The sequence below is a fragment of the Mus musculus genome, chromosome 7 (genome assembly GCF_000001635.26).
Source record: "Mus musculus strain C57BL/6J chromosome 7, GRCm38.p6 C57BL/6J".
Lineage (NCBI taxonomy): Eukaryota > Metazoa > Chordata > Mammalia > Rodentia > Muridae > Mus > Mus musculus.
Window position 1 is genome coordinate 120,910,473 of NC_000073.6, and position 20,944 is coordinate 120,931,416.

General features: G+C 47.7%; 1 protein-coding gene and 1 non-coding gene across 11 annotated transcripts in view; both read left to right on the forward strand.

Moving 5' to 3' along the window:
• Positions 1–7,044: 7,044 nt before the first annotated feature.
• On the forward strand, positions 7,045–7,126 carry n-TLaag4. The gene has a single exon. It is a non-coding gene; the product is annotated as a tRNA-Leu (tRNA).
• Positions 7,127–7,305: 179 nt separating this feature from the next.
• The window catches only part of Polr3e (polymerase (RNA) III (DNA directed) polypeptide E), a 29,658-nt gene continuing 16,019 nt past the window's right edge, over positions 7,306–20,944 (forward strand). For 3 of the 10 annotated variants that reach the window (XR_001785562.2, XM_030242616.1, XM_006507890.3), the window contains exons 1-8: positions 7,316–7,438; positions 12,427–12,496; positions 13,750–13,800; positions 16,472–16,549; positions 17,416–17,531; positions 17,956–18,038; positions 20,407–20,514; positions 20,777–20,838. Coding sequence is in view for 7 of the 10 variants with exons in the window: in XM_030242616.1 (XP_030098476.1) it covers positions 12,461–12,496; positions 13,750–13,800; positions 16,472–16,549; positions 17,416–17,531; positions 17,956–18,038; positions 20,407–20,514; positions 20,777–20,838 (534 nt within the window). In the remaining 3 variants the exon portion in view is untranslated. Of the gene's footprint in view, positions 7,439–12,426; positions 12,497–13,749; positions 13,801–16,471; positions 16,550–17,415; positions 17,532–17,955; positions 18,039–20,406; positions 20,515–20,776; positions 20,839–20,944 lie in introns of all 10 variants that reach the window. The other 7 variants (NR_166591.1, NR_166590.1, NM_001379288.1 and 4 more) reach the window with 6 other exon arrangements.

The following is a 20,944-nucleotide window of genomic DNA, read 5'->3' on the forward strand; positions in this document are numbered from 1 at the left end:
AGAGTAGCCAGTGCTCTTAAATGCTGAGCCATCTCTTCAGCTTTCCACATTAAATTTTTTTTTTTTAATATTTTATTTATTTATTATATGTAAGTACATTCAGACACTCCAGAAGAGGGCATCAGATTTTGTTACGGATGGTTGTGAGCCACCATGTGGTTGCTGGGATTTGAACTCAGGACCTTTGGAAGAGCAGTCAGCGCTCTTAACCGCTGAGCCATCTCACCGGCCCTAAATTCTTTATACTATAATAAAGTCAGGCTTTCTAGAAGGTTTGGTTTCTTTACTTCCACCTTGACATACTCAACATACTTCAGAATATTTCCAAACCTGCAACAGAAGACTGTTCAGGCTTTGTGAGGTATTTGAGGGGTCAGGTCCACTTGTTTTTCTTCCCACATTTGGGCTGAGCATCTCTAGTCTGGACCCATAATTCTCCCAAATCAGGAATTTGTTGTTTTGGGAGATGTAAAACCAGGCTCAAAATCTTTAAAGTGCTAACACAGTACTGCAGCAGAAAAATCCACACCATGAAACTTTTTCACGTACAAAATTATTTTAAAATAGTATATGTGGCTGGGGATATAACTTAGTGTAGCTTAGCACACACAAGACCCTAGGACCCTAACATTAAATTAAAAGCTGTGTGTGGTGGCACATGCCTTTAATCCCAGCACTCATGAGGCAGAGGTCAGATGGATCTCTGAATTTGAAGCCAGCCTGGTCTACATAGTGAATATTTCAGGAAAGCCAGGGCTCCAATGAGAGAGAAAGAGAGAGAGAGAGAGAGAGAGAGAGAGAGAGAAAGAGAATTTTTTTTTTTTTTTTTGGTTTTTCGAGACAGGGTTTCTCTGTATAGCCCTGGCTGTCCTGGAACTCACTTTGTAGACCAGGCTGGCCTCGAACTCAGAAATCTGCCTGCCTCTGCCTCCCGAGTGCCGGGATTAAAGGCGTGCGCCACTATGCCCAGCCTGAGAGAGAGAGAATTTAAACCTTAAGGACTGGTTGGTTGTTTGCCTAGCATACATGAAGCCCTTGGCTTGATCCCCAGCATCACATAGAACAAGTAAGGAGGAATGTTACAAGCCTTTGATCCCAGAACTCAGAGGCAGAGGGAGGGAGAACTCTGTGAGTTCAAGGACAGACTGGTCTAAGTAGAGAGTTCCAGGACAACCAGAGCTACATAGAAAAAAAATCTATCTCAACCATCCGTCACAAAAGAAAGCAGGTGTAGTGGAGGAAGGAGGGTCAGTTCAAGGTCATTATTATATGAAGTTCAAGGCCAGCCTGTGCTGCATGAGAACACTAATGGTAATAATATTAACAATTAATAAATAATGTATATAAGCATATTCCATGTTGAGTCTCGTGCTCAGGATATCTCACGATGTATATGCAAATATTTCTAAATCTAAACCCTGAAACACTTAGTTCCAAGTGGATAAATGTTAAAGGTTATTCAGTCTATGGACTAGAAAATGGAGTGGATAATAGGAAGATAAAAGACCAAAACTCGCCAGGCGTGGTGGTGCACGTCTTTAATCCCAGCACTAGGGAGGCAGAGGCAGGCGGATTTCTGAGTTTGAGGCCAGCCTGGTCTACAGAGTGAGGTCCAGGACAGCAAGGGCCACACAGAGAAACCCTGTCTCGAAAAACCAAAAAAAAAAAAAGATCAAAACTCAGAAGGGGAAGGGCCTTAAAGATTAGAAAGAAATGTTAAACTTTACAGGTTGTTGTATCACATATATGTCGTTTTTATTACAGCTTTGCTGCAAGCAAGGATCTCCCAGGAGAACAATTGAAAGATTCAGACTGAGTACAGAGAAAATGTAGTATGTTGTATTACACCTTCACAGAGGAAGCTGCATAACGTACAGCTTGGTGCGTGTTTGCGTATGTAAGTATCAACACACACCGAGGTACAGAACATCTGCAAATCACAACACCTTGTTGGGCCCTGAGATGTTTGATACAGATGGTCAACTCGCCATGACCTGGAATCACCTAGGAGACCAACCTGTGGGCTTGTCTATGATGGAACTTCAAGACTGGTGTTACAGAGCTCAGTCCTTCATCAAAGCAGGGCCATCGTCATTGGATCAGCTGTGCGTGCATCTGACTGCCTACTGACTGAGGTCTGTTCCCTCAGAGAAGGACCAGGTGGGGAAGGTCTTGCGACTGCAGCCTCTAATCCCAGCAATTTGAATCCAATTCTGTCCTAATTGCACATGGTCATGTGGTCTGGCAAGTGTCGTGGGTTGGTCTGCTATGTATTCAAATACTGACCCCCAAGATCTGGTTACCACTCCGGACAAGCAGATCCTCATGTACACCAAGTGATGATATATAAACCTTGTTCCCCAGCTTAAAACTATTGCTTATTTAAATCTGGTAACAGCCAGCCAATTGCTGGGAGGTATAGAATGAGGTGGAGTTTGAGTTACCGGGCTGGAAGTCCCAGGTATGAACAGGAGGAGGGGTGTGGAAGAGGAGCAGATGGGAGAACAGGAGGGCTCCAGGAGCCATGATGGACTAATAGCACATGCCAGAGAGACGTGCCTCCCCAGGACCCCAGACTGCTGGAACAGAAGTAACCCAGAGAGTTTCAAACAGCAAGTATTTGGGGAGTACAGTTGAGTCAGTAGCCAGACTGGCATTTAGAGATTTAGATTGGGGGGGGGGGGATAATCTCCCAGTAATTGTGCAGATCCTAATACATAAATAGCATAGTTTGAGTCTCATTTTTATTTAAAGTTCAATCAGGATAAGTTTAATAGATATTTTTATACATTTGATACCCAGTGCGGGGCATATCACTCTGGCACAGGCTGTTGGTCATAGGGTTTTTAGACTGGGGAAGCTTAGTGGAGAAGGCAGCTGGCTTGGTAGAGACATTATATAGGATGAGACCATGATTAGCCATTGTTAGATGAGGTTGGAAAGAATTCTCTTAAAATATTTACTTAATACAGAGTCCTCTGTCTTCATGCACACCAAATGAAGGCATCAGATCCCATTATATATGATTGTGAGCCACCTTGTGGCTGTTGGGAGTTGAACTCAGGACCTCTGAAAGAGCAGCCAGTGCTCTTAACCACTGACCTATCTATCTCTTTAGGTCCTGGAAGTGGTGTTTCATTAAAGGCCATGTTACACTGTTCAAGCCACGTGAGTCCAGTATTCTGATTTGAAATCCAGCTGTCTTGCCTGTTGGTTTTGCCTTTGATTGTCACATCTGTGTGATGGGCTGCAGGACTGTAGGGAAAGGCCGCTGTCTGACTTCGAGGAGCACCAGTCCACATCCTTGTTAATCGCTGCTCAGTTTTTTGCTAGTGGAGACAGACCTGAATTGCTTCAGATGGCCCTGGAAGGAATATTTCTAGTTTCTTTTGAGCCCCTACTAACCAAGAGCCAGGTTATTGGGTATAACTACTGAGTATCACTGATGTTACAGAAGAGGGAAGAGTGTTCAATGATAGAGGTGTATCTCCAAGAGGACTAGAGGTAGGAACTGGAAAATCATCAGGATTTCTCTATGGCACTGCCCTGTGCTCAGGTCCCTGCAGCCCCACCCACCCCACCCCAATCCACACACACTTTTTTTTTTTTTTCAGAGTTAGGGTTTCTCTGGCTGTTCTGGAACTCACTCTGTAGACTGGGCTGGCCTGGAACTCAGAGATTCCCCCGAGTGCTGGAATTAAAGGTGCCCGCCATCATCCCTGAGGTAGCACAATACCCGGAGCACTCCACCCCCATCCCCACCCCCTCCCCCTTTTAAAAATGTGCTGGCTTTCTCTGCTCTTACAATCCTGTCACAGGAAATAGCCATCTCCAAATCTTTTTTTCTAATCCAGAGACTAAGTTCAGCTCAACTCAAATGAACAAATGAACAAACCAGTGGTGTCTCATAATGTCTTAATTCAGATTCTTGTGAGAGAATGCATTAGTGCAACCTGAAGCCTATGTCTACCTTAGACCACACTGGCCAGGTGAGGGACAAGGAGCCTGGGGAGAGTAGGGATGCTAGGATATTTAGAACAAAGATGCCACTAAGGACCCTTTTGGAGGTCTTACTAATGCCTAGAAGAGCAGGCCTGAACACAGATTCTCACAGGCAATCTACCCTGGGGACACATTCCCATTCTGAAAGCCAGGTATATATCACACAGTCCTTCCTGGCGAAGAATTATCCTGATGAATTATTCCTCACTAGATGGCTGCTTAAAAAGCAACACACTCCCCCAGATCCACAAGTACAGCTGCTAAGGGTGGAAGGATGGAACACACAAACAAATCCAACCTCAGCAGCAGACTCAAGAGGACTTAGGGGAAGAAAACTATAAAATGCCCACATTTCAAGATCGTGCCAACCCCAAATGACATTTGTGTGACTTGCTAGGGGCATATCTGGAGAGCTGAGGTGCAGGGTTACCCAGCAAGTAGGGCTGAGTACTGGCTGGGTCAGTGCTCTGAGCTGAGTTACTCCTGGGAAGGCAAGAGAGAGAGGGGGGGAGGGGGAGGGGGAGGGGGAGGGGGAGGGGGAGGGGGAGAGGGAGAGGGAGAGGGAGGACAATAACGAAAGGCACAGTGCACGTGAGGGAGAGCTCAGATTTTCATGGTAATAAGTGTGAAAAGCCAAGTGAATGGCTTTGCTTTGTCTCAAATTCCAGAATACCAAAAATGACTCAGAAAGAATGAATAACCTGAGAGTTTCGGTGACACACGCCTTTAATGCCAGTGCTCAGGAGGCAGAGACAGTGGGGTCTCACTGAATTCCAGGCCAACATGGAGTTCTAAGTTATCGAGAATCATGTAAAGAGACCCTGTCTCATCCCCTTCTACCTCCGGTCAAGAAAAGGAAGTGAACATATGCTTTGGGAGTTTCATTTCTGGTAGAAAACACGGAGGAAAATTCATGTATAAAGTAGAAGCCACAGATAGGGGTATTTCCTTCCATATTGAAAGTTAGAAACAAGTATTGTTTATTTATAGCATGGACTAATATAATAGATCTCAAAAACATAATATGGGAGAAAAGTTTTAACAAGGTGTTGGTATCCTGTGATAACACAGAAAAGCACACTTTATATTGCTCATGGATTTATGCATGTAGTTTTCAAAATTATTAGAAGGATACATGTCAAATTCATATTATTTGTAAACTGGAAGGGTGCTTGTGAGAGGATTTTTAAAAATGTGGTGGACTTTACTCTCATAGTCCAGGATATTGTTAAATTTTTGTTTATTTTTGTTTTGAGACAGAATATCCTATGTAGTCCTATGTAGACTGGCCTGAAACACACTTCTACCATGTAGACCAGTCTAGCCTGGAGCATAGTCTGTCACCGTGTAGACCAGGCTAGCTTCAAATCTGCTAAAAACTTCTGCCATTTGCCTCCTGATGGCTGGGACCATAGATATGCACCATTACGTCACACAGACACACACAGACAGACACACACAGATATACACACAGACCCCCCACCCCACCCCCTCCCCCACACACACACAGTTTTTCCATGATAGGGTTTCTCTGTTTAGCCCTGGCTGTCCTGGAACTCATCTGTACACCAGGCTGGCCTTCAACTTAGCGATCCACCTGCCTCTGCCTCCCAAGTGCTGGTACTAAAGGAGTGTGCTTACCATCTCTTAGCCCATATTTTAAGACACAGTTTTAAAGTGTACATTACATTTATCACCTGTGTATCTTACTTAATTAATTAATTACTTAATTATCGTGTGAGTATGTGTGACAGAGAACAGCTTGTGGATGATTCTTTTTCTATCATGTGGGTCCCAGGGATTTTTACATGCTTTTACACGCTTAGCCATTTCGAAGGCCTTACTTGTGTAACTTTTAATAAAAATTATGTACACAAGAAAATAATTGGAAGCAAAATGCCATATTGGCCAGGTGCAAGGCTGTAATTCTGGTACTTAGGAAGTGCAGGCAGGAGGATCAGAAATTCAAACTCATCAATGCACGTAGTTCAAAGCCAGCCTGGGCATTGTGAACCTTAGTTTAAACAACAAATGAATATGTATGCATGTTCAAATGTAAATGCAGAAATGAGTTTAATTCTAGGTGGTGGAAATATGGGGTGTGTGTGACTATTTTTTTTTTCATCTTTTTCAGTGTTTTAAAATATCTAGGGCTGGTGAGATAGCTCGGTCAGAAGGTAGGTAAACACACTTGCCTCGAAGCCTGACAACCTAAGACGCCCCCACAGGGTGGAACAAAAGAACTTATTCATCAGGCAAGTTGTCCTCTGACCTCCACGGCCCGCCCCCGCCCGTTCCCCACTCCCAAACAAATAAATAAAGTAAACGTAAAAGTCTGTATGGGCATATTAACATGCAAAGATACTTAAAAATAAAGTCTGGTTAAAAACAAAAGCAAAACAGAAAATAAATCAAAAGTATAGTGAAAAACCAGCCAGCTGTATATCTCTATGTGTTACTGTGTTAATATTTATATACCAACCCATTCACAATATGAACAAAACTATTTTCTATGGAGATAAACATTGACAGCAAAAGAGCAGAAAGGATGTACAATCAGCCAATAATGCTGGGTACTAGGAAACTAGAGCAAGTCAAAGCTCGAAGAATCTTATTTTGAATATTACAAAGAATATATTTTATCTGCAAAGTTTTAAAATTGTTTGTGTACTAAAAATTTAAACACGTAAATTTTCAGATAGAACTCTGCAGACCTGGGGTTACAGTTCAGCTCTGAGAGCTTGGTGAAAGTTACTGACAGAACCAGACATCGAATTCGGGTTTTTGAGTGTCTGAGTGGCTTAACCTGACACCTTAACCAACTGACTCAGAACGCAAAATAAACTATCCTTTGCTTTAAAACTTATTTGGAACAAGCTTGCATCTAAATACTTTTATTTCAATAAGTGGCATGATGATAATATTGTTTATGGCAATTTCTATCGGCAGGAAATAAAATAAATAAATATAACTCCAAGAATCGAAAGAAAATATACGTGTCAATCCAATAAGTAGCTTCTTAGAAAACGACGTCAACAGCTGGGTAGTGTGGCCGAGCGGTCTAAGGCGCTGGATTAAGGCTCCAGTCTCTTCGGGGGCGTGGGTTCGAATCCCACCGCTGCCAAGGCAGGCTTTTTCTTTTGTCTCAGCGTCTTTCGCTCTAGGTTCCTTCTGCGAGCGCAGCGGCGACCCCTGCTGTCGATGTGCGCTCTCTGCACCACGAGCAGCTCGCCGAAGGGGCGGTCCCGCGCGCGCCGGGGCGGGGCATTGTGGGTAAGAGGAAGCGCGAGGGCCGGCCCCGCTCCCCCCACGTGTCCGGCGGAGTTTCTCCAGCAGGAACATGGCCGCTGCCTGATAGAAGACCCGGCCGCCGCCGTCTCTGCAGCCCGCGGGTCCCTGGGCCGTTCCGCCGCCCGCGCGCGGCCCCGGCGGAGAGGTGAGCCCCGACTCGGCAGCCTCGGGATCCGGGTCGCAGCCGTCGCACTCGCTCGGTGCTCCGGGCCGCGCTGCTGACTAGGCCAGACAGGCCCCCGCCGCTGCGTGCCGAGGGGCCGCGGCCTCCCGGGACCAGGGCAGGGCGCAAGGTGGCCGCCCGGCTTTCCAGGCCGCCCCGGGCCTGGGTCGCTCCGTTCGGCTGGACGGTGGGGAGACGACGGCGGTGCGGCCCGCGCTGACTCAGGCTTCGGCCGCGCTGCCCCGCCCGGGCCTGGCTCCCGAACCGCACCTGCGAGGGCACTGGTGCCCGGTGGCGTGGCGGCTTTCGGAAGAGTGGGAAGGGCGCCTGAGCACCGGCGACATGGAGAAAGCCACTGGACTCGGGGCCGCCTGCATGGGCAGGGGTCGTTGAACCTGGTCAACTCTGCTTAGCCCGAGCGGGCCCGGGACGCCTCATTCATTGATCTGTGTTTAAGCAGAGTGGCGACTGCTTCGTGGACCCGGGGACCTTCCAGTAACGGGGGATGGTGCACATACCGGGTCATCCTGGAATATTGTTTTAGAGTTCCTGGGTTTGGGAGCGAAAAGATAAGATCATACCTTTATCTGTGAAATGGGGATATGATTCCCGTGCTACGGTGTTTTAATGAGTGTAAGATGGGTGACACTCCTGCTTCTTTCATTTGTGGCTGTCTTGTTCGGTCTTATATTGGAAGAAAACATGTTGCCACGTAGCAACAGTCCTTCTAGGTTCGCCTTATCCCTTTGAAGCCGGTGTGTGGTTTAAAATAGGAAAGGACCCAGGGTTATGCAATTCACGTCGCTAATCAGCTGCTATATTGAAGAGGTAGGATTTGAACCTGTAAGGTTTTGCACGGCAGTCCAACCTCTTAACCACTACACCATACTGCCTTTTACCAAAGAGATGTGCAGCATGTTAGTTAAGAATAAAACCAAGGCTCTTGGCATCAGCTAGATTTGGATTTCTTTACCTGTTTTCTTGGGGGGCTGTGACCTTGGGTAAACCAATTCGAAGTTGGGCACTATAAATTTTGATTTGCACAGCTAATGAGAAGAGTATTATTTGGTACTATATTGATGCCTGGCATCATTAATATTTGGGAGAAAGAACTGTGATTTTTTTTTTTTAATTTTAAAAGTAATGATCCCATAACCACGACCAAGTATAATTATTATCTCCACTTAATGGTCCAGGAATGTGAAGCATAGAGAAGCCTTCGTAGAGTTTAAAGTCTAGTACAGAGGACAGCTAACACCTGACCAGCAAGCAGATCAGGAAGTTCCAGCTTAGGACCATTCAGGAAATAAGGAATTATGCTTGTAATGGAAGGGGCTGGAAGCGGCTGTTTCAGTTGAGTTGTCAGGGAACACGTCTAATCCTGGAAGGACTGGCAGTGGTTACATATAAGGAAAATGAGCATCCAGAAAATGACTTGGTGAGCCGGGCAGTGGTGGCTCATGCCTTTAATCCCAGCACTTGGGAGGCAGAGGCAGGTGGATTTCTGAGTTCGAGGCCAGCCTGGTCTGCAGAGTGAGTTCCAGGACAACCAGGGCTATACAGAGAAACCCTTGTCTTGAAAAACCAGAAAAAAAAAAAAGAAAATGACCTGGGATTGTTGTGCAGAGTGTCCTCAAGGATGCTTGGGGCTTGGCCTGTTAGAAGTTCAGTAATTGGTCACTAGGCCATGAGGAGATGCTTATGTGGAGACAGGGGTAAGATCGTGTAAGGGCTTAGGGGTCCATGGAAGGATTTGTTTTATGGGACAGTTGGAGGGTTGGGAGCAAGGCAGCAATGCTATAGTAGCATTGCTACTGACAGTCACAAAGAATGGCAGTCTCTTGAGCATTGGAGATAGGAGGGTGGAGCTAGGGAAGCCTTTTTGTTTGTTTTGTGTCTGTAACTTTTTTTTCCAGATGAGGCTTTGCTATGTTATAGCCCAGGATGGCCTCAAACTTGTTATCTTCCTCCCTCAGCCTCCCAAGTGCTGGAATTATAGGCATGGGTCACCACAGCTTGCTTTGGAAGCTTGGATTGTTGACAGGTCAAGTTTCATTAGTGAGTGTTGTAAAATTGGGTTGGGGGGTCTTGCTACCAGCATTTTTATTTTGCAAGGGCAAGGATGGAAAACATCACTGTGTGGCATGTAACAGTCATGCTACACAAAACACTGCTTCAGCTGTGGCATTTCCATGTATCTTCTGCATCATTGATGGGAAAATATTATTGTTGGTCATAGGCTAAACCTTTAAAAGCCACTGAATTGGATACAGTTGTCTGGGAGGCTAAAGGGAGGTGATGACCTTTGCAGGTAACTCAATCGGGTGCCGTGTTGAGAGAGAGAGAGAGAGGAGCCTCTATCATCCAGAGGGATCTCATTCTGCCTGATGGCAGGGCTGGGCAGAATTTCAGCCCTGGAAGAATAGTTGGGAACCATAGCCTCTTTTTGCATGTGTTATGTTTCCTTGGTTCCCCCTGAAATCCTGTCTTAATGGGCCACCAAGTACAGCTGCCTGTAGAGCCAGTACCTGCTTAACACATATCTGTGACACTCAGTAGCCAGTGCAGATGCACAGTGGCAACCATGTAGGACTGTGCCTGCCGTGTCCTGATGTGCTGTGATGGCCCATTTCCCACCGGCTGCCTCTTTCCCTGGTCCAGACCTTCCTGTGCTCAGAATCCCTCTGGAGCTCACAGCAGCCTTTCAGGTCACACTTTCAGGTGCCAGGCAGAGCTGTGCTGTATCTGTTGAGTTCTGGGGACCAGGGATACAGCAAGGCAGAAGTAGTCTTAGTTTGTAGCTTACAGCTTAATGGTAGGAAGGACAGATAGGGTGGAAATTACCCCATGGTGATAATGGACTAAGGAGGTCAGAGAGCAGTTGGGGGCAGTTTTCAGTTTTGAAAAGTAGGGACAGATCACGTTAGGAATGAGATGACATTTGAACAAAACCCTGAAAATGGCACAGGAAGGGACCTGAAGTTAGCGTAGAACAGTTAGTATGGCTCTCAGATGGATTGGAAAGAGATCAGAGGTGGTGGTGGGTGGAGCCTGAGGCAAAGGGTTGGGGTCTGCTGAGGTTCACTGGAAGGGTCAAGATTCTCTCTGAAGGCCGGGCGTGGTGGCGCACGCCTTTAATCCCAGCACTCGGGAGGCAGAGGCAGGCGGATTTCTGAGTTCGAGGCCAGCCTGGTCTACAGAGTGAGTTCCAGGACAGCCAGGACTACACAGAGAAACCCTGTCTCGAAAAACCAAAAAAAAAAAAAAAAAAAAAGATTCTCTCTGAAGAGGATGGGGGACCCTGGGAGGCATCACTCAGTTCTGCTACCCGAGGGTTGGGCAGTGACTATGGGGCAGGAAGGAGCCAGGAAAGCAGCCAGGAGGCTGAGCTGGCTAGATTGAGGTGTGGCCACTGGCCTCCTTTGAAGGCAGACCTGACAGGATGAGCTGGTGTGAAGTGAGAGGAAGGGAGATACCAAGGATGTGGCAGGTGTCTCTGCCTGAGCAGTTCAGGTGTGGGCTGTGTCTACAGCTAGTGAGTTTACATGGAGCCTTAGCTGGTATTGAATCCTGTACTAAAGGAATTGCTTACATACCTTTTAAGTCTTAGTAATTTTTTTGTTTGTTTTAAATGTTTGTTTAAATTTTTTTGCTTTTGAAACAGTTTCACTGTGGGTCCCAGCCTGTAGACCAGGCTGGCTTTAAGCTGCCTCTCAAGAGCTGGGGTTAGAGGTACCACCATGCCCAGCTAAGTTTTTTTTTTTCTTTTTTTTTAAGATTTATTTTATTTATATGAGTACATTGTAGCTGTCTTCAAGACACACCAGAAGAGGGCATCGGATGCCATTACAGATGGTTGTGAACCACCATGTGGTTGCTGGGAATTGAACTCTGGTCCTCTGGAAGAGCAGTCCGTGCTCTTAACCGCTGAGCCATCTCTCCAGCATCTTATAGCCCAGGCTTGCTACCAAATCCCCATGTAGCTAAGGCTGACCTTGAACTAATGATTCTCTTGTCTCTACCTCCCAAGTGCTGAGATCACAATCAGTGGTACACCTGGTACCCTTTTATATCATTCAGATATGAGGTGGATAAAATTGGAGTGGTCTTACCCAGGAGCAGAGAGGCGGGAACAGCTGAAGTCTTTGGATGCTCAGTTCTTTTCTTAGCCAGTAGCATCTCTGCCTTAGGGTGCCGGGGAGCTGGAAGCCCGTGGGCTTCCCTTTCCAGATCCTTGGCTCCAGCTTCCCTTTCTCTGTGTTGTGGGTTTCTTTTCCTTCCATCTTTTAAGCCCACGCACACGGCCCTCCTTAACTGGAACTGGAGGGTCCCACTCTTTACTGAACTTCCCATCTATAACTCTCACCCAAGTCCAAGGCCTGGATTTGAAGTCTTGATGTGGTGTGACATTGAGTGAGCTCCTGTACCCTGTCCCTGAATTCAATCTCTTTTTTTGTAAGATGGAGACAGTCACACCACTCAGCCTTATTGCCTCATAAGCCCAAGAGAAAATATTCAAAGAGGGTCATTTTGACCACAAAGTACAGCAAATTGGCTCACTGGGGTTAGAGCCTGACAGCCAGCTGTCTGAAGAGACGCTGGGAAGTCTGTGGGCCGTGTGAGTGACAGCTGGCTTTCATATTAGCACAGGACCCTCAAGTCTCCAGTGTGATTGCCAGCTTCCTCAGGCCTGGCTGGGAGTTCTTTTTAAGTGGGCAAGAAACCTGTAAAACTGGTCATTAATTTTTTTCCCTAGAGGTACAGTTGGCGTGTATTGGCCTGGGTCTCCCTGCTCGCCCTTTGTGGGCTTGTCCCTCCCTCCTCACTGTTGCCTCCACCACAGACACAGAAAGGAGACCATGTTTTGGTGTTGGGCTTCCCTTCCCTGCACAGCACCTGTGGAGAAAGGTGCATCAGAAAAGCTGACTGAACGGCTTGCTGATTGCCCAGGTCTCTTGCTGTCTTTGCAGATCGAGTTGAGGACTGTGAGGTGGGCTCCCTAGTATGGCCAATGAAGAAGATGACCCAGTCATACAGGAGGTAACTGCTGCTGTCAACCTTCTGTGGGGCCACAGGCCATAGGACCAAGTCCCTTCTGTATGTCCATAGGCCAGTCTAGAGCCTGCTGATGATCTAGGGACCCTAGACCTTACTCTTACTGCTCTTGTTCCTTCAGGGCTATGACCCAGCAGCCCCTGATTTTGAGACCTCATCTAATGTGCCTAGACTTCAGCTTGCTTGCTGTCTCACCCACTCTCTAGAAAGTCAGCTGCAGAGCTGGACACTGAATAGACACTGAACAGTGATGGAAAGAGATGGGTAGCTCCCATGCCTGGGCTTCGCAGATTGTGTCATTCAGCAATTCTTTACTCCATTCACTGTGTACCAGAGACAGTGACATAATAGCAACCAGGCTGTGCCCTTGTCTCTAGGCAGCCTCTGGCCTATGCATGAGACACATAAGTCTCAGACACAAACTTTGGGCAGGCAGGCAGGTCCAGACTCTCACAGAAAGACAAAGTTGGTTGTTGTCATTCTTACCCCTCCGAATCCTTCCAGCCCAGGCCCTGTGTTTGCCCTGGCCTCCTTAGGTGTATCTGGAACCCACATTGAATCTAAAGGGCAGGATCCCTAGACAGGCAGTGCTTCCTCTTGTTAAGTTTTTAGATTTGAATTGTTTAAATGCCTTAAGCTATAGTTGCACTAAAGAAACCAAGTAACCGCAGAGGGATTTGGAGACAGCATAGAGGAAGCTCCCTGCAGCCAGGCAGCTCTGGCCTGCTTCTTACTGAGTCCCTATGGATGAGCGAGCTGTCAGAGACAGGTGGGACGGACATTCCAGGTAGGGAAAGCATGTGTGCAAAGGTCACAGGCAGGAGTGAGCACAGTTGGTATACAGAGCCTGGGAGTCAGGAGTATGAGGTGAAGAAGAAAGAAGGAGACAAGTCTCACAGGGCCTTGTAGACCTTCTTAAAACAGGGTGGCATGAAGATAGGAGAGCAAATAGATAGAGCCCCACCCCATCTCCCAGAAAGCACTTGCCCTGGCTTTCGGAGGCATCCCAGTCTTGGAGCTCAAGCATGGGTGCTCCTTCCAGGTAGAATAACCTTGGGTAGAGGCAGGCAGGCTCTTGGTCTTGATTCTCGGTGGCTGTTGAGAGGGACTTCTGGACGTCCCTGGGTTGGAGCCTGGCCTGGTTACCTCTGTTCTTAGTCTAAGTCAAGTCTGTGTGAGCCACTGATCCTATTTGAATGTCTGGGCCTGGTTGAAATGTTTTCTCCTCTTGTTCCCAGATCGATGTGTACTTGGCTAAAAGTCTGGCAGAGAAGCTGTATCTCTTTCAGGTAAGGATGGGACTTTATGTCGGTAAAGGGGACAGCCAATGTCGAGGGATTTGGGGAGCTGGGCGGAGGCATGGCAGAGCTCACTTGCTCAAATGGGCAAGCAGGACATGTGGGATGCAGATTGAGCTGCTGGGGTGCTGGACCAAACCAGCCAGTTTCAGCTCCATCAAGACTCAGTTTCCAGCCCCTGAGCAAGTACCTCATCTGTGCCTCAGTTTTCAGTAGTCACACTGCCTAGCCCATAGAGATTCTGTGGGGGTTAAATGCATCCACATAGAAATGCTTAGGCCACTGCCTGGGGAAGAGTTACTGCTGACAGGGACCACTGCTGCTGGGGAGAGCTCAAGGATGCGTCCAGAGTATCCTTGTAGCCATGTGCAAGCCTTGGGCCTGACCCTTAAGTGTGCCAAGTTGATGACCCCACCCTACCCCACCCCCGTAGCCCTTCCCTGCTGTGGCTGGCGTCTTTTGAGCACCTCCTATTTCAGCACTGCTTTCCTAAGTTACCTCAATCTCATAGTAACACTGATTGTGGTGACTGTCTTTACATCAGCTTTTCTGGGATACAGTAAGTGAACCATGCTTAAGATTTTAGCCTATTTGGGGGCTGTGCAGCCAGTACCACACTCTGTTTTAGTACATTTCCCGTGTATTTAGTCAATCCTCAGCACTGACTCCATTCTTAACTTGAGCCCGAGGCAACATTATTTGTGTTTGTATGGATTTGCCTGTTTGGGATCTCTCATGTAGAAATGCAGCCTCTTTTCTGTAGAGCCCATCAATGTTGGGGCCTGGATCAGTGTTTCATTTCTATGCTAAAGAGTGTCTCTATGGGGCTGGGAAGGTGGCTCTCTCAGTAAAGTGCAAGTATACAAAGGCCTGAACTTGGTCCCCAGGACCCACCTCAAAAGCTGGGTGTAGTAGTGTGTGGTTGTAGTCCCAGTACTGGGGTGGCCAGCCAGCCTAAAGTACTTAGTGAGCTCCAGACCAACGAGAGACCCTGTTTCAAAAATCCAAGTGGGTGGCTCCTGAGGAATATGTGAGGTGGTCCTCTGGCCTCCAGGTGCACATTGCAGCAGCCAAGCATACAGGATTATCCATTGTTGTATGAGGTACAGTTGTTCATCCCTTAGTTGGTGGCTATCTGGGTTGTCTACACTTTGGCTACTGTCTTGAATGCTCTCTGGACATCTGTGCATGTGTTTTTGTATGACCTGTGTTTTCTATTCTTGGATGCACATCTAGGACTAGAATGGCTGGGTCGTAGTATGTAGTATGGACTGTTTGTACCACTTTATATCCTCCATATAAGGTGGTTGGCAGCAGCACTTTGAGTCTGTTGCAGGTGAGGGAATGAGATGGAGGCTCCTGACCTCTCCAGAGAGGGCCTGGGGCAAGTGGCAGAGGCAGTGGCAGCGCCTATGCAGCGGAGAGAGAGGCTGTCCATTCCCCAGGGTTACCTGCACCCTTGACTGAGTGCAGAGCCTCTGGGACAGTGGCTTCATGTATGTCCACTGTGTTGGGCTCTGCTGGAGCCCACTCCATGTGCTTTATTTATACTCATGGCAGCCTTGGGAGTAGAGAACACGGAGTAAGTGGCAGAGTCAGTACTGTAGCCCAGACCTTTAGCTCACTACCAGCCTTCTTAGCCCAGAGATGAGTGAATTTAGAGCTTTGTGAGCTATTGTGGGAGGGCATATCTCACCCAGTGCTGGCTCTCCCAAGGGCTCTGCCTAGAGCACTTGGGCCCCAGGCTATGCCCCTCACCAAAGCTTATCCCTGCTTCAGCTGAAAGCTAAAGGAGTAGCCATGGTGTTACTACTGAGGAGTTGTGACTGCTTACTTCCTATGCCAAATGTAGCTGATCCGAAATAATCCCAAAAGTTGAGCTTCAGCCCAAGCTGCTGTACATCCTAAGTGCACTGCAGAGGCTGTTGGATATTAGGCACCAACGGACGGCTTGGACTTAAGGATTTGGGAGGCCAATGAGGGGTTCATTCATCAGCAGTTTCCATGGGAGAGGAGAAAGAAAAATTATTCTGTGAGGTCTCTATAGAAAAGTGTTTTATATGTTCAAGAGCCAAGACTAGGCTTTCAGTGGAGGCCTGAAGGCAAGCCATTTATGTAATAGTAGCCATATAGGGAAGAGACCCACCTTCCTGACCCCTCTCAAGAGAATGTGTGTGAAAAGTGCAGATAGATTGATAAGGAGAGAGAATGGGGTCACAATTCTTGTATCCAGTGTTCAGATTAGCCTCTAGCAGTCTTAGGCCAGCCCGTTTTTCCTTCTTGACCTCCTCTTGTCTCGTGTCTCACCCTGGAGGCCCTCAAAGTGGCAGGCAGAATGTCCTTGGTCCCCTACTACTCTCAATTTGAGCTTCGGGGTGCCAGGGGGCTTAACCATGCCCCTTGAAAGACAAAGACATTCTAAAGTGGTCTAGCAGTAGGAGGTGCGGAAGACCCATTATGAATCAGACTATATGTGTAAGCTACAGGGGTACCTCTTGGTAGAGCAGATTGGGGTCTGGGTATTCTGGTTTCTGTTGGGTGTGGAGGTGTGGGAATAGTGTGAATAGGGTTGGCTATTTGTTAGTTCTTAATTGGAACCATTGATGTCCTGCTCCAGTTTGTTTTGGGCAGGGTGGACTGATGGGGGCCTTTTTCTCTCTAGTATCCTGTGCGTCCTGCTTCAATGACCTATGATGACATTCCACATCTCTCAGCCAAGATCAAGCCCAAACAGCAGAAGGTGGGGCTATCCTCCAAGATGGAAGTGGGGTACTGAGGGTATATGGGGGTTGAGGGAAGCAAGGAGACAAACTTTGGAGACTGAAAACCCAGAGAAGGTGCAGTGGATGGATTAGAGGAACAGCAGTGTGCAGCCAGAAAGAAAAGGCAGCCCTCAGCAGAATCAGGTTCAGGTCAGGGATGGTTGGAAGGAAGGCTGGGGGAAGCCTAGGTTATCAGGTGTGGGTGTTTGAAACAGGCTGATGAGACAAAGATCCACTATCCATACAGGATGGGTTGAGGGGACAGGAGAAGCTGAGACAAATTTCAAAATTTCTCATCTGTAGGAGTTATAACTCTCAATTCCTAGTCACGGGGGTTCGGGGAGTGAGGAGGTGGGTCGGCTGTTCAAGGATTGCTGATGTTGGAGATGATATCTTAGTTTCAATTTTTCTTTCTGATTTTTGGGATGTGACAGAGTACGGGACAATCAAGAATGTGTACCCCTAGAAGACACATTTTTTAAAAAGATTTGTCTATTTTTTTTATGTATGTGAGGATACTGTTGTTCTCTCAGACACACCAGAAGAGGGCATCGTATCCCATTACAGATGGTTGTGAGCCACCATGTGGTTGCTGGGAATTGAACTCAGGACCTCTGGAACAGCAGTCAGTGTTCTTAACCGCTGAGCTGTTCCTCCAGCCCAATATGGTAACATGACATTTTGTTAGGAATTTCTTTGGTGGCTTTTTGTGTGGACTGAAACCCTGGTGTCCATTGGGAAGGACACTGGTCACTCTTGCGTCTAGGTAGGGACCTGGCTGGGAGTGTCCCTGGGGAGCTGTGCCATGGCACTTTCCAAGTTGGGTGGTGCTTTGTACCTTCAGGTAGAGCTTGAGATGGCCATCGACACCCTGAATCCCAACTACTGCCGCAGCAAAGGGGAGCAGATCGCACTGAACGTGGACGGTGCCTGTGCTGACGAGACTAGCACATATTCCTCGTGAGTTCCTGCCCCCAGGGTCCCTCCCACTGAAGGTAAAGGTTAAAGAGGAGTCTCTAGTGGCCTCAGGCATTGGGTCCTTTCTGCCCTTTCCCTGGGATCCCAATCATGTCAGGTCTCTACCGTTAACCAAGAGTGTTGTTGGCCTTCCCTCCTACGTTGGCTTATCCCAGCGGGTGCCCATCATTATCCCTTGATCCCTCAGAGCTCTGGGTTTTCTCATCCCTTAGTCCTAGCTAGTATACATTGGATTGACAAGGCTCTGAGAATAGAGGAAGCGTTCCAAAGTTGTATCACAAGTGCTCACTTTTAATCCCAGCACTCGGGAGGCAGAGGCAGGTGGATCTCTGTTGGGATGGAATAGGGTTGGCCGGCTTCTGTAGAGCATCATAGCCCTTGACACTAATTCTCCTTGTGTTCCCAGAAAGCTGATGGACAAGCAGACCTTCTGCTCCTCCCAGACCACCAGCAACACAGCTCGTTATGCCGCTGCACTCTACAGGCAAGGTACCTGGGAGAGCTGGCTATACCCTGGGAGAGCACGGGGAAGACTGGGCCTGAGGACCTCATCTAGTCTTATGTGTGCTGTTGGCTGCTACTGAACACTAAACTGTGCAGGATCAGGGCAGTGTGGAAATGAAAAACTATGGAGTCAAAGCACTGCGAAGAGGACTTTGCTGGGCACTTCCAACTTGGTAGAGTTGGAGCTTCAAGTCAGTTTGCTCCTGGGAACACATATGCAACATAGCATAGTATTGGACAGGCTGCAGAATTTTGTCCTTTTAAGTACATGCTACTTAGAACCAAGCAATCCTATTCATACATGGGCAGCATGCACTGAGGACAAATAGAAATATGTGTATATAAAACCTTGGACACAGATGTTCATAGGACCTTATTCATGAGAGCCAATGAATGGAAACGGCCCCAAACCTATCACGTGATGCCTGCGTAAACAAAATGTGCCATATCCACAGGACATCTATAAGGATAACAGACTTATCTGCTCATGTGAAAGAGCGAATCCCTGATGAATGTATGCATCCATGTGGATGGTAGAAATCATGCTCAAAACACTGCATATAGCCAGGCATGGTGGTACACACTTTTAATCTCAGCATGCCCTTAATCCCAGTGCTTGTGAGGCAGATGCAGGTGGATCTCTTGAGTTCTGGACCATCCTGGTCTAAATAGTATATAGGACAGCCAGGGATATAGAGAGAGACTTGTCTCAAAACAGACACCACTAACAACAAAAAAATGATAGCGAACTACGTGCTTTAATTTTCTTTCCTATTCCTGTGACAAAACACCTTGACAAAAGCAGATGAGGGAAAAAGAGGTTCACAGTTGCAGTTTACAGACCTTCCTGAGAGGCTGAACCAGCAGGAAGTAATTACACAGTCAAGATGAGAGCAATGAATACATGTATGCATGTAGTACTCGGCTTGCTCTCTACACTCTTGTTCAGGACCCTCTGCCCATTGTAACAGTTCCACCCACAGAGAGTGTGCTGTCTCGTTAATCACCATAATGCGCCACAGACGTGCCCCAGGCTAACAGTCTAGCCACTCTGACTGAGACTCCAGGTGTTGTCAGGTTGACAGAGCTAACCATTCTACTATATCCCCAAGGGCAGAAGAAGGTGATCATGGGAAGTACAGGTTCTTTTTGAGGTGTTGAAGATGTGCCAAAGCTGAGAGTGGCAGAGTTGCCACAATTTTGAGACTATATTAGTGTATATCAAGCTGTGTGCTTCAGCTGGGGGTGTCTAGTGTGTCAGAGCACACTCCGCACATCTGTTGGCTGCTCAAGGTACTACATTCAGCACTTGGGCTTTGCAAAGCAACGAATGACAGGCTCTGAGAAGAGAGGAGACATTCCGAAGTGTATCACTAGTGCTCACCTTTAACCCCAGCACTCGGGGGCAGAGGCAGGGCGTCTGGTATATTACACGGTACGTCCAGGACTTCTAAGGCCATGTAGGGAGATCCTGTCTCAAGAATCCTGTTGTCGTCCATAGCTACTGTCTTGTTCTGAACTACAGCTCAATGCTGCAACACTACCCACCCTCCTGCCCCCCGCCCCCTTTTTTTTCTTTTTCTTTTTTTTTTTGAGATAGGGGTTTCTCTGTAGTCCTGGCTGTCTTGGAATTCACTCTGTAGACTAGAGTGGCCTCAAACTCAGAGATCCACCTGCCTCTGCCTCCCAAGTACTGGGACTAAAAGTGTGTGCCACCACTGCCTGCTCATCTGTTGTTAGATTTATTATGTCTGACTGCTTTGTCTGCACGTGTGTATGTACATTGCTTGCGTGCCTGGTGCCTGCAGAGTCCAGAATTGGAGTTAGGAGTGCTTGTGAGGGGCCGTATTTGTGCTAGGAATCAGATGTGGGTCCTCTTGAAGAGCAGTAAGTGCTCTTAACTGCTGATCCATCTCTCCAGCCCAGGAAGCTATAATCCTTGCAGCCAGAGACATATTAGTTAAAGGCTATGCTGTCCTCTAATGGACTCTGGTAGGGTCTGGCAACAGCACTATAGCAGAGCCCAGAGGGAAGAGTGGGTGAGTTGTGCATTGTGGATAGAGGGAGCAGTAGGCATGAGGTTGGAGACATGACATGGCAGAGAGTGTAGAGAGGCAAATCTCAGGAAGTAGCCTTGAGCAGAATCAGGCTCCTGCTCTGGGCGTGCTTAGTGTGTCTAGTTGGAAACAGCTCCTGACCTGGTCTCCTGAAGAGGCTAAATTGGAATTGGAGTTGGCTTGGTGTTGTAACAGTGAGTGTAGGCCTTCTGGGGGACTTGGTGTTTCCTTTGAGCAAGTTGGGTATGTCGGCTTTGGGTTGTAGCGGCATGTTCAAACCCTTCTTCTTTTGCCAGGTGAGCTCCACCTGACACCTTTACATGGCATCCTACAGCTTCGGCCCAGCTTCTCCTACCTTGATAAGGCAGATGCCAAGCACCGAGAGAGGGAGGCAGCCAATGAGGGTGAGCCTGCTGACAGCCTGTGGTCTGAATGAGCTCACGTGAGCACTTGACAGAGATCAGGTGGTGGGATTCTTACTGACATGCCAGGCCCTTGCCTACTAAATACCACATCTGGGACAACCAAAAAATGTCCCCACAGATGGCCAGACATCACCTGAGGATTAAACTGCTCCAGTTGAGAGCAGGGCCCCTTGCTTGGCGCTCTTGAGGGAGGGTTATGTTGGGGCAGAATGAGCAGTCCCAGTAGAGACTGTACTGACAGCTTGCTTTGCAGCAGGGGATTCTTCTCAGGACGAGGCAGAAGAAGACGTTAAGCAGATCACGGTGAGCTCTGGCCCTGGGCAGGAGGGAGCAGCATGTATGGAAAAAGCAGGGTCCGAGCTAGCAGAAAGGACTTCCCCATCTGTGGGAGTAACAGATGCACAGTATT